Here is a 13,741-nt window from a genome sequence, read left to right as displayed (position 1 = left end):
CTTCCTGGGGGGTAAGCGGTAATGACTGGGGAAGGCACTGGCAAACCACCCCGTATTGAGTCTGCCATGAAAACGCTAGAGGGCATCACCCCAAGGGTCAGACATGACTTGGTGCTTGCACAGGGGATACGTTTACCTTTACCTTACATAGAATCATAGAATCATAGAGTTGGAAGGGGCCATACAGGCCATCTAGTCCAACCCCCTGCTCAACGCAGGATAAGCCCTAACCATCCTAAAGCATCCAAGAAAAGTGTGTATCCATCCTTTGACCCGGTGCTTGCACAGGGGATACCTTTACCTAAATAACACTCTTAAGATAGTACTGTCTATGGTAGCAAAATCACATTATTTCTCATCATTTTGCACTCTCCCTCCACCCATATTTCTGTAATCACTTAAAATACTCTTTTGGATAAATTTAACATCATCATTTTTTAATATGAAAATGTTACCTCTAGAAGAAAAAAACTCTTAAATTCTTCATTTGTGCCATAAATACATGTCTTTGTCACATTACTGCTATTACATAGAGAACAGAAATTTTATCTACTTCTCCACAAATTGATAACAATAATTAATCATTAGGAATTTACAAAGAAGGTTTTTATTTTGTTTTTGGATTACCAGTGGTGACATTCATGTAACTGCATTCTTACTCTTCTGATGCTAGGGGAATCCTTTTGCAATGTGTTTTACACACAGCTGCCTTTATATAGGATTTGGAAACTGAAGTTGGTGCAGAAGTTAGGCAGACTTCTATTTAGTGTCAGCAAGTGTGAATTAAATATATCACTATTGAAACAATTGTACATGTTTAATATTTGCTTTGAGAGTAAGTTCAAAGTGCTAGCAATAGTCTTTACATCCTAACAATGCTCCATATAAACTCACTCCTACATGCCCCAAAGTAATCCTGAGTGACTCAAGGCATTAGGGAGACCAGGCATGACAGAACAGTCTTCAGAGTTGCACCACGGCTCTGAAATTCTGTGTTTGGGTCCAGTTATTACAGGCATTCTGCAAGGAGTGAAAACCTGTTTTCCTAGGCTTTTAACTGATATGAATGTTTTAATCTGAGTTTATGACTGGTTAAATACCTATTTCACATTTCAAACTTGTTTATTATTGTGGTTTAGAAATGTCTTAATCTCTGTTGAGTTTTATGATTATTTAATTTTAGCAGCAGCATGATATCAACATTCTGTAAAACAGCTTATAGCAATGAAATTGTTCTGTCTTGCTGCTGGTTTATGTAGTGAACTAATCGATGCAAAGAACAGAAAATGTATAATGAAATGGCTAACAAGTAACCTACAGATATGACATGCATATAGTCAACAACATTTTCATACAAACTCAGCAATGGGAATGCCTTGAGCCACAAAGTCACAAACTAGGCTTAGAAACAAAGAAATACTGCCTTAATTTTGTTTTTAATATTCCATTTGTTCTGGTCACAGACATTCATAATTCCTTAACAGTAGAACATAGAATCAACACAACTTTTGCAGTTTCTTTCAAAGCATTTCCCCCAAACAACCAATGTTGATTTTTAATGCTGAACATAACACTTTTAGCATAAAGATCTGTTAAAAAAGAAAAAAAAACATGACACATTTCATGTTACCATTGATCTTATCTGAAAAAAAATGGAAGGCTTTTTTGGCAAGCAAAAACCCATTTTCCTCCACGAAGATATAGAAAAAGAAAAATGTTATTCAACTGGAAAGTATATCTTCTTTTTCCAAAACATTTCTCAATTACATATTGATGTCTATAAGTTATTACAGAATGAATTTTCTTTTGGTGTGGCAAATTTTGCTAGAGTTATCAGTTCATTTTCCGATTGCACGTGGCTCATTACTGGCATAGGCTGGAAATTAAGTCTGCCAACAATTTGAGAAAAAAATCACATTATTTTCTCATGCCTTAGCACTCCCCACTATAATTCTTCCATTAATAAGTGATTTTTTTTTCAATCCTGGAAGACTGGATAGGCTGTTTTACACACTACAAGCCAGAAACAGAGGTCTGCTACAGCTAGCAATATATAAGTTTAATGTACTTGTGTTTCCAAGCCTGCTTTCCACATTTTCACTTTACAAATTTAGATGTGAGCACTACAATTCTTAGATGTACATCTAGCAAAGACAACCCTTAGCTAATGCACAGCATCATATGAGTAAATCAAGTGGTAGATGTTAAGAATGAGATGCTTACAGGTAATGAAGATGTATGAAAGCGCACACCAAGCTTGGATCAGATCCACAATTTATAGTACCAATTAGGAACATTTGTGTTTCATAGAGCTAGGTCCAGGTTACCTGAAGCCATGCAACTTTAAAAAAAATGAAGACACGTTAAAATGGGCTGGGAATGCCACAACAGAGGGCGGAAACGCTGCTACATCCTTCCCAAGCCATTTTCTACTGCAGAAACAGCATGAGCTAGGAAGTATTTCCCCTGTTTTTTATGTTCTTTGTGGAGCATACAGTGCATGTGGAGTGGCAAAAAAGGTACATCACTCCCCCCCCCATGCAAGGAAAACAGCTTGGGAGGGAGAGAAGAACTTTTCTTTCTCAATGGTGGCATTCTGAGCTTGTTTGGGCTAGCCTTTTTTTAAAAAAGCAATTTGCAGCTGCTGTGTGGCTGTAGTGAATCTGATGTGGGTCTGGGGAACTTGGATCCTACTCCTTAAAAGCACAAAAGTAGTTTGGCTACCAGAATTCACACCTTAATATGCTATGAAGGTATCTCTTGATGGTTGCACGGGCTCATCACAAATATATGTAGTGACAATGTGAGAATCCAGAAAACATGGGGCCATTCCGCACCAGGATCTATGTTGCAAATTGATTTTGGAACGAAAAAACGCCATTTTAAATAGTGGAATTCGTCATTATGCATACCTGCCTTTGTAGTGGAATCCAGTTGCATTTCTATCGTTTCCCACAGGTTTCCGGTCTCGGCAAAAATCGCTAGCCAGGAAGCGATATTTGCCAAGCTTTGTCCCGCCCCTGGCCGTCAATCAAACGAGTAGCCAATGGGCGGCCGTTATCATGCTCCCGAAAAGCCCCTTTCCTTTTAAGGCAGTTAAAAAAAAACATGTTGCAACGAATCTGCGTTGATTCGTTGCAACGGACAGACCAATCTAGCTAGCAGGTGGCGTGTGAGCTGCCGTTTCATCGTTGCCACGCTCTCCTGAGTGAAAAAAAATCCCCCCCGCCGCACGGGCACAACTTTCGGCCAAAAATAAAGGGACAAATAAAGGGAAAATAAACCAGCAAATGGGGCTGTGTCACCACAGCTTGGTGACTTAAAACAGCTCTGGGGAGGGACTGCAGCCGAGGAAGCCTCGCTGGGTAAACAAAGGCTCGCCGGTGCGTTGATCTCCGCTCGCTCTGAGAAAATAAAATGGCGATCGCTTCGCCGGAAGATCAGAGGAGAGAGCCAGGGGGATGGACTTTGCAGAAACCGCAACAATGGTAACACAGAGAACTTTTCCGGGAGTGTTGCAGATTGGTTGCAAGAGTGTAGTGCTTTCTGGAGGGTGAATCCACTTTTGGGGATTTCCCTGAAAGCGCTACAATGAAGCGCTTTTTGCGGATCAGTTTCAGGAGTGTGGCAGATTGTCTACGACGTTGTGCATAACCACATTTTTGTAGCGATTTCAATTTACCACACTCCTGCTCAAAGAATCTGTGTGGAATGGCCCATGATATTATCATCAAAAGCAGGAAGGTATACATGGGTTATTTCAAAAGATAAATAATAAAAATTTGTTTTGAGATTTGCTTGGTCTACAAAACTATATTGTTTCCAAGACTAACACCACCTTCCCAATAGCCTTTGTTCTGCAACCTACTTCTGTCTCCAGATTATATATATACTAGAAATTAAGCCCGCTGTGTGAGAAATACAGCGGGCGCTAGGCATGGGAGAGAGTGTCGAGGGGCCCTGAAGTCAGCGGAGCAGAAGAGTGTTTGGCGGCGGCGGCCAATGCTCCCATGGTCACGGGGGGTCTTGAGGCAAGGGAGGTTGGGGCTATAGTGTCCCCGGGCGCGAAGGTTGCTGGCTGTAGGGCGTGGTCGCTGAGAGTGCAGGGTGGGGGTCTGGGCAGGGAGGGGGCGGAAGAAAGGCGCAGCGACGTGGGAGGATGCGCAGGCATTTTGGAGGTGTGGGGCGGGGCGGGGTAGAGGGGTGGGCATGGGGAGGAGAACCAGGCATGCGTGGACGTCAGCGCATGCCTGGTTCAGTGTCTGTGTTTGGCGTCGGCCGTGCGGGTCGCGCAGCGGCTGTCCGCGGGCATGTATAGGAAGGGGCGTCACAGGGGATGAATGGGTGGCAAAAGGGAAAGGGTAAGTTGGGCGAGGGCATGTTGGTGGGGATTGGGGTGTGGCGACGTCCAAGGGGATGGTGAGGAGAGAGCGAGGGGTGAGCAGTGGGGAGTCGTGGGAGTGGGTGTTGGGTTTCTGTCCCGGGAGAAAGTGTCGGCCAGGGAGTTGGCACGTCGGGGACGTGGGTTTGGGGGATCGAGGTAGGGAGTGGGAGAGTGTTGGCGTGTGGCGGGGAGGCTGGCTGTCGCTGGCGGGTCTCCGTGAGGGCTGGTAGGCGGCGGTTGGAGGAGGATGCTGGCGGTGCTCGGTGGACGAGGTTGAAGCATGTGCCGGGGAGGGAGCCTGTCGGGAGGGCAGAGAAGGCTGGGCGGGCACCACCGGCAAGGCTCGCGGCTGGCGTGGCACGCAGGAGCAGGGCCTGGGTGTCGGGGACACAGGAGGGCCGCCGTGAGTGTGGGCGCCTTCTCAGGAGATAAGGGCGATGGTTCGTCATCGGGAAAGGAGCGGGCCCGCCGTGTCAAAGCCCCGCTCCTTTCCCGGCAGTGAACCATATGGGAACGGAGTGTGGGCAGCGAGTTCGGGACGGGCCAAGTGGCCAATCGGGAGGCACGCTATGCGTGTCTCCCAATTGGCCACTTGGCCCCTGAGTGGCACTCAGAGGGGCCCAATCAGGAGCCGCTTCGTGGCTCCTGAATGGCCCTCTCTGAGCTTTTATCCCGGACGGGTCCCGCCCTAACTCCTCCCCACCAGCCCTTAGTGCTTTATTTAGTCCACGGCGACCGTGGCACCGCAGGCGGTTTAAAGATATATGTATGTGGAACATAGTTGTACTGTTGGAAATCTGCTAAAAACCTAGGTAAAGGTAAAGGTATCCCCTGTGCAAGCACCGAGTCATGTCTGACCCTTGGGGTGACGGCCTCTAGCGTTTTCATGGCAGACTCAATATGGGGTGGTTTGCCAGTGCCTTCCCCAGACATTACCGTTTACTCCCCAAGCAAGCTGGATACTCATTTTACCAACCTCGGAAGGAGGGAAGGCTGAGTCATCCTTGAGCCAGCTGCTGGGATTGAACTCCCAACCTCATGGGCAAAGCTTTCAGACGGCTGCCTTACTACTCTGCACCACAAGAGGCTCTTGCTAAAAATCTAGGGACAAACAAATAAGGATTTAACATGAATATTCATTATGTAATAAACAAATATCTAGCCCTCAAAGATCATGTATGCAGAAGTAATTTAAACTGAAATCAAAGCAGCCCTCAATATTTGTTCTTAAAGATAAGAAATAATTTATTTCTCTTAGATCTTCACAATTAACACAGAGTATCTAGCTACACGACCAATGCCATTACATATCACAGGAGAATTGCTCACCTACACTTTACTTGGACTAAGACAATTGCAATTTAAAAATTAAATGAACTGTACAGTGTGTTATTGGGCAAAATGTCATTCTTAAGCCTCATGAGGTGAGGTATGTGATTTGTGAACAAATGGCATCTACCATGTAAAAAAATTAAACTTGCAATTAGCAAGACAACAGTATAAATCAGTTTTGTTTTGGCATTGGAGTTTTAGTTAAGTATATATAAAAAAGGAAAACTAGAGGAAAAGACCCGGTTCTTAACTTCTGGTACATAAAATTGGTTACGAAAGTAATCAGTTCTTCCCTTTTTGGATTTTTCTTAAATAGAAAGGAATATTATGAATATATTGCAGTATAAAGAAAGACTGCAAAATTACCAGTTAAAGAAAATACTATTGTATGAAAAACAAATGCAAAATTACCAAGCAATTTGCTTACAAAAAAGATCAAACTGTAAACAGTCACAAAATATATAAAAATGCCACTTTGAACGAGGCAATCGTACTCTACCGAAACAGGTAGCAGACTTTTCCACCCCAGAACAGTAGATTTCATACAGTAGTAACTGATAAAAAAGCATTGTGCACTCTTGTGTCATCTGGAGATTTAGCACCATGTGTCATAAGTTCCTGGATGGTCATCCAGTTGTCCAATATCTTCTTATTCCTCTTTTTCATCATCTTTTTGTGACTGAGTTCAATAATATTAATTTCCTTTTTGCCCTCATTGCCACTTTGAGGGCTTTCCTTAAGACACTCTAACCTGCTACGCATCATGAACTCCCGGCGCCTTCTCTGCTCCTTGGCTCGTACTAGGTGCTGCTTCCGTTCCTCTTTGCTCCAGTAACGACCCATCTTCATTTCACTCATTGTATCGTCATCTGTTGTCATTCCACTACGTTCCTCTTTAATCTTTAAGGCACGTTCCTTCAGGATTCTGTCTCTTACTGGTCTTTTTGTAATATACCTTGTCCCATCACTCCTTATTTTCACTTTCCATTCCATCTTGGGCTCTGTACACTTCTGTGACTCTTTGCACATATTCACTAAACTAAGCTGGCTCTGGGCATACTCCACTGCAGATTTTTGTTGGATCAGCTGCATATAGCTTTGATAATGCTTGGCGTGTGCGGGTATGTTCCCAAACCTGTATGAAGAGCTATGGTATGGGGACAGATAAGGAATATGCTCGGGACTTTGCCTTTCTTGCTCTGTTGATTTGCCACTTTCTGAAACCGTTTCCTTTTCTTCAAGAGAACTGTTTTGCTCAGTGGCTTTGGTTTTGTTTGAGGTTGTATCCCTGCTACTGTGTCTTGAAGACAACTGGTTAGCTACAATGGTACTCCTCAGATTTTTCCTATTGGTAATGCTGATCATTCTCTGGAGAGAACTATCAGGAGATCGATCCACATTTAGTGGAGTGCTTCTGCAGCTCTCTGCTGTATTGTAAGCACTGGAAGTGTCTTTGTCGGATTTTTCTGGGTGCTCTATAATGTCATCCAGTTTTCCTCCTTGAAGGTCTATACTGTTATTAAAATTCCTGAATGTACCACTGTGCAATGACCAAATGTCCCCATACTGGTCTTTCACTTTTTTAAGCCGGTGAGCCTGCATAATGTTCTGACACTCCAGTTCAATGTTCCTCAGTTCCTCATTAAGCAACTGCAATTCATGTTCAACCCCACCTTTTTGCCTTCTGTTACATTCTATTGTACTACTTGAGTAATATAGGTCGTACTCTCCATGATTTCTGATCTTGCATTTAAGCTCCAGCAGCTGGCGAAACCTTTCACAGTCCTCGTTCTGGTTATCAATATTATCTGATTCAATATATTCCTCAGGTACTAGGCTCTCTTTGCACTGGAGTTCAATGCTCCCCAAAGTATCCTGACTCTGTCCAAGCTCCTGTTGGCTCTGCAGAGTTGTGGTATTCTGCTCTTCTGGAACATTCTCTTGTTCTGAGCTTTCGTCATTGCGCTGACTCTCGTCGGTGGGTCCTACTCCACTGTCTTTTTCATTGTTATTGGATGATGAGGTAGCAGTGTCTGTGGTGCCCTCTTCTTCCTCATGTTTCTTTGGCTGGGAAAACAAAAGGTTCACAATCACTAAATAATACAGGGTTGTTGTTTTCTGTTTTCTCACATTTAAAAAATTATCAACATCTGTATGCTTATGGGAAATAACTGGAACTGTGGAGTGTGAAAAGGGTACTAAATTTGTCCCGGCAGGAATAGGACTGAGTTCAAATATACATTTATGGGTTGCAAGGTACATGATTTCTGCCTTAGTTGTTCTTCCTGCAAAACAGTAACGAGTGATCTGTCTTCTTAATAAGGTAAAATAAATAAATAAAAGCATTAACCTAACAATTCTATGTTTCCCCCCGTTTGGTTGTATTTCTGCATAATACAAATCAAATTGCTGCATCTTATTCTTTCTAAATGGGGCACAGCTAGTAATATATTCCCAATGAACTCCCTCCTTTTTCTTTTACCTACCCACTAAGAAAGAGGTACACAAATAATTACAGCTTCATGAGTTTTTAAACAGGACATTGTTAACTCTGTGACTCCCTGTTTACTTACAGTTCGGCCTCAATTACAGGTACACAGCAGACTATGCTCAGTTGCACATGTGCTATATGGCACCAATCCAGATACCAATGTTAGCCTTATTGCCTATCCTAGTGCATAAAGGAAACGTTCTTTACAACTCCTTAACACAGTGACCCAAGGATTAGGATTGCATGTGTTATTCTTATATGATAAATGAGGAACAAAGCCCGCTACAGCCTTAAATGCAGCAGGTGCTAGCTGGGCAATGGGTGGGTGGGGGAGGTGGTGGGTGCATGGAGAGGCAGCTGTGGTCAGGCACAGTGTAGCTTCCCTTCCCTTCCCTTCTCTTACCAAGGCAGCGGGGTGCACGCACAACAGCCTTGGGGCTGGCACTCCTCAGCCTGGATGCCTCTGCCTCCTCCTCACCGCTAACATTGCCTCAATGCTGCTGCTGCCTCACTGTGGCACCGTTGCTGCTGGTGGCCGGGTGCAGCAGCAGGCTGGGGAGGCCTCGGCATCTGGTGGGGAGTATGTGGCTGCGAGGCTGTGCGTACAGGTGCTCCAGGGGCCTGTGGAGCAGAAGTGGTGTCCGGACACCCAGACAGGCCCCAGGCACTGCTCCACCCATAGTGGCTCTTCCCAATTATATAGAGCCACTATGTGGTAAAGATATGTATGACCACCACAACTGTAGACATTAAAATGCCTTAGAGTGGATGGTTTACTCTGAATTTTAATGTGAAGATAAGAATTATGTATTTTGTTTAAACTGAAATAAGGTAGTTCTTGGAAGTAGATTTATTTATTTGTTTATTTATTTATTTGGATTTTTATACTGCCCATTCTCTGCAGCTCTGGGTGGTTTAGATAAATTGCTGTGCTTTGCTTTGGATTAACAATCCATTCAATCCATTCAGATTTTATTGTACTAGTCGGTGACTTCTGTAATAAAATGCATAGATGCAGATTCCACATTTCAAAAGTATGCTAAAAATATTTTTCTAGTACATCTTCATAGCAATCAGATTTAATTCATTTTGCTACATTCATGCCTGAACTTTGCTACTGTCAAGAAAACACAACCCAGACTTCCTAATTAAGAATATTAATCATTTCTGATAAATGTGGACCAATAAGATATAATAGATTAAAATGGAAGGTAGACATTGTACATGTAGATGGAATACAAAATAATGCACCAGGTCTGACATGAAACTATCCTCATAAACACAACTTGTTTTCTATTATAATAGGGACCAACTCTGCATGAGGAATTTGCCCCCAGGACAGCCTCTCGTTGGTCTTGGGTTTAGTGATTCTTCCACATGTCATAGGCAGCAACCTGGAGTTTTCAAGTGGCTGGTGCAAGTTTTAGACAAATTTGCTGCACAATGAGGGAAATCGCCAGAACTCGATTTGCCACTTCTTGCTGTGCAGTGATCCTGGGAGCAAACAGGGGCGAGCCTGTGTAGAGGGAGAAGTATATAACAGTCTCGGCAGCGTTTTGCCCGCTATCACTTCCGCCTTCCTCTCTCTATTTCCGAATAATGATTTTTTAAAAAATGGCACGGTCTGTGTTGCTGGGAGACCATGTAAAAATAAAATGTTCTCCTCACTGTGCATGGTCATTTTGGGATTGGGCAGCCAAAGCACATTCCTGTTTGCATTTTCTGATGTAGGGTATGAACAGGGAAAGGGTGTGTGTGTGTGTGTGTGTGTGTGTGATGAAGCAGCCCTCTCTTGATCAGCTGGACATCCATGCTCTTTGTTTTTAAACCTTACAGTGAACACACAACCACTCATTGGGGTCCAGTTACCATGGCCAGCCCATCAGAAATCTACCCAAACATAAATAGAGACTATTACCCGAAGAATCCCCAAAAGCGGGGGTAATGTTTCAGTGTTGTGGTGTTTCTCCATAGCAACGTGGAAGTGCCCTTAAAAAATAATTTCGGGGCTTGGGTGAAGAAGGAAATTTGAGTTCCCGATACAACCACTGTGCAGGGATTGGTAGCTTATGGTGATTGACAAGCCAAGGAGTGGGGGGAGAAGTTTGCGGGAGTCAAAAAGGTGGTGGGAAGACATGGGAGGTCTCCTTTTAGGAAGCATGCAATTGCATGGCTTCCAACTGCATGTTTGCAAGCAGGAGGTGGCGTGAACTTTATGCCTCTATGTGGAATCAGTCATGGTACTGGACAAAACCCTACAAAAAGATATGGAGTATTTGCTGAATTGGATGAGTGAAATCTGTATCTTTATTTCCAAAGCATTTCTTGCCTCAAAAATATTGTGGACAATGCATATGTATATCCAAGTGAAGTCTGATGTCACTCATGTAACTCTTATTGCCATGCAGGGGAATACTTTCTCACCACAAAGACCCAGAACAACAATTTTTTGGCATTAAATAGGCCACAACTTTAATAATCATAACAACCGAGCGTTGGACAGCATGGGATAAAGGAACCAGCCCTCTTGTGGCCCACTGGCCACAAGGCAACCAAATATTAATCCAGCAGGCATGCATGGGGCCCTCTGGTACCCCACCGAGCTCCCCGGGCCCCCAATGGCCTGTTGGATATTATAGGGAGGTGACTGAATTCTGGGAACCCATTGAGGCGTGAACTTCTGCTGAGTTCCGAGCCGCACGGAAATGCGGATCTGCCATCAAGGCACATCCTCCATGAGTGATGGCCACCCGGCTCCACTTACCCACAGCCTCTTATGGAGGCCCCCTCACTAGAGCAGCAAGCACACAGGTTGGGGTCTTTTCTGCCCTTTTACTATAAGGTGAGGGCAGAGGAGGCTGGGAAGAGCCGATCCAGCTTCGTCCACCCCCAGCCTTCTCTTCTGCATAACTGATGCCACTCCCAGGGACTTATGGGACTTGTAGTCCTTAATCTGTGCCTTCTTCAGGCGATGACATAACTGAACCCAAGGAAAGGCTGTAGTAACCACTTATCCCACAAGGAAACCAAACCCTGTTTTCCCATTGGGCATTTCAGATACATTAGGAATGCATTCCACAATAGAAGTAACTACAATGTGTAATGATAATAGGGATAATATTTGTCCTTTGTTGGCTACTACAACGAATATTGCCACTAAATCTGGCACTGTATTAGTATACACTGGCAGAGTGGGTTAGCTTTGCTAAAAATCAAGTCTAATTCAAGCACTAGCTACAATAGTAGTACACACCTGGCAGTGATTTGTTATCTGTGCTTCAGGTGCCATGCGTTTGGGAACATATGTGGTGTCGCTCATCTACCAAAATGGTAGAAGTTACATATTTTGCAGTCTGGTTAAGGAGTTATTGATCCATAATTTCTTGTTAATGTAAGTTCTCTGATTTGAATAGCCAAAAATTGAGGTTGTTATATGTGTTACTGGATTTTCTACAAGGAAAATGTAGAGTTAAAAGTTAAATTCTGGTTTCCAATAGAATTAAAACAAAATGGTCTGCCTACTTTGGTCATTATGTCAAGCATTTTTATAGATCCCTTTTAACTCACCCTGGATTAATTGTACTTATTTATCGCACCTTTTAATGCAGAGAGCACTAGTTGTCAGAGCACTGAAGAGGTGCAGGTTTTTCTTTTTTCAGACTGAGTTGAAGGTATTTTTGTCCCATTTCACTTACCCAGTTTCTCACCCAGAGTGCACACAGCCTATTTAAAATAAAGCTAAATGCGCACAGCACCCAGCAAATGTGCTTTCTCCTTTAAGAGGTATAATTACATAATTAAGCATAATGGCTAGTAATAATAAAATGTGATGGGGGAATGCAGTATACTAGTAACAGGAAACCAAATTCAAAGAGGGTACTCTGTTCGTAATTGCTATTTTCCTCTATCTAGACACACAGTGACGGACAGAGGTGAGGGAAGTTAGTAACATACACACACAAAAGCCTCATTATTACCTTCAAGAGTGCAAGCCCATCAGCTAGTCTTTTATGCAGAGTTGTTAGAAGGGATTGATGCCAATAGGTCACCACAGTTAGAATAAAAGCAATTAAAGTATGTTTGAGTGTAAACTAAATTAAAAATGAAATCAGGAAGTCGGCAAATTGTGGCTACGTGATAACTTCCGCGAGGAGGAAACACTTCAAGGTATCTATCATCAACTCTTCAGTGCCAAGCTACAATCTACTCTTCATGGCAATTTCCACTATTGTGCTGGCATGCATTGGCCTCTCTCATGCCACCTCTTTCAACAAAACAAGACTCTTGAGATTCTAACATGAGAGTTGGCAGGGATAATGTTTGTCTACAACTTTACTGTACCTTCCATCCTGAAAATCATTTCCTCTTAAAGTGTGCACTGCAGCTTGAGCCCTGGCATTAAGCTTCTTTTGAGAATGAATTGTATGGAACTCAGTGCAAAGCAGTCCATGGCAATTATCATATATTGGACAACCATACTGCTACCAACAAGTGGAATATTACTGCAAATGCACTGTACATGAAATGTTAATCACCATTTGATGGAAGAAACATGATCCTCTCAATCTGCTATACAGAATTTAGCACTGCTAGAATTATCTACCAGCTATAGCATAAAACTGATATGCTAGAAGAAACTCTTCAATACTGGGTTATCTTTTCAATGAAGTCATTTCTGTTTCACATACATTGCTCTCACACTCACAGACATAGAGAGTAGAGAATAACAAAGGGCACTCTAACTTATTCTGCTAATTCTCTCCCCCCCCCCAAATATGGTGGCTGTTCTAAGCAAATTAGGCATACTATTCAAACAATAGAACTATAGGTTTACCATAAGTTGCTGTGAATTGACAGGTGCACACGTGCACACATATACATGAGCACACATACACAGTTATTAGATCATTACTAGGGATGTACAATAAGGATCTGGAAGTATTTGAAATTCACAGAATAAAGTATATTTGAAATGTACTGAATGCTTTAAAATATGAATTCTGTGATTCCAATTAAGGACGATGGGAAAAAGATGCAGAGGAGTCATCCTCTGGTTTTGTCAAGGAAGAGGAGATAGGGGTGAGCACAAAGCCCTTAACTGATGTCTGTTGGTACTTGTGGAATCCTGAAGCAAGCACTGACATGAAAAATCACTTTCTCGTTGGTCCTTTCTTTCTGAAGGGTGTGCATAGCTATGTTATAATTTCCCTGCTTATCCACTGACTACTTGCTAGCAGTTAATACCATGCATGTGGAAACAGTCCTTCTTGCCCCCCTTCCTAACACCTCATCCTATACAGGGAAATTTTACATTTAGTTTATACCTCTTCTGATGCATATTGGTCATGATAAGATTTGTTTGATTCATAAACATTATGTATTTAGTATGTGTATGGTGAATGAATGAGTGTGTGAAACACAGAGAGATACATTTTTTGCCTCTCCATGTTCTGATGCAGCTTGAGCACAAAATGTCTGCATGTCTTATAAGTATAAAATATAGATATGGCAGAAGGGATTGGCACATGAGGAAA

The 13,741-nt window shown here is 42.9% G+C and overlaps 1 protein-coding gene across 3 annotated transcripts in view; it reads right to left on the bottom strand.

Annotated features, from left to right (window-relative positions):
• Positions 1–403: 403 nt before the first annotated feature.
• The window catches only part of PDZRN4 (PDZ domain containing ring finger 4), a 347,368-nt gene continuing 334,030 nt past the window's right edge, over positions 404–13,741 (bottom strand). For all 3 annotated transcript variants that reach the window (XM_077338568.1, XM_077338567.1, XM_077338569.1), the window contains one exon: positions 404–7,783. In XM_077338568.1, the coding sequence (XP_077194683.1) occupies positions 6,257–7,783 (1,527 nt within the window). In that variant the 3' untranslated portion in view covers positions 404–6,256. The remainder of the gene's footprint in view (positions 7,784–13,741) is intronic.

Source organism: Paroedura picta, chromosome 5 (genome assembly GCF_049243985.1).
Source record: "Paroedura picta isolate Pp20150507F chromosome 5, Ppicta_v3.0, whole genome shotgun sequence".
NCBI classification, from domain to species: Eukaryota; Metazoa; Chordata; class Lepidosauria; order Squamata; family Gekkonidae; genus Paroedura; species Paroedura picta.
This window is presented reverse-complemented; position numbering and strand designations above follow the sequence as displayed.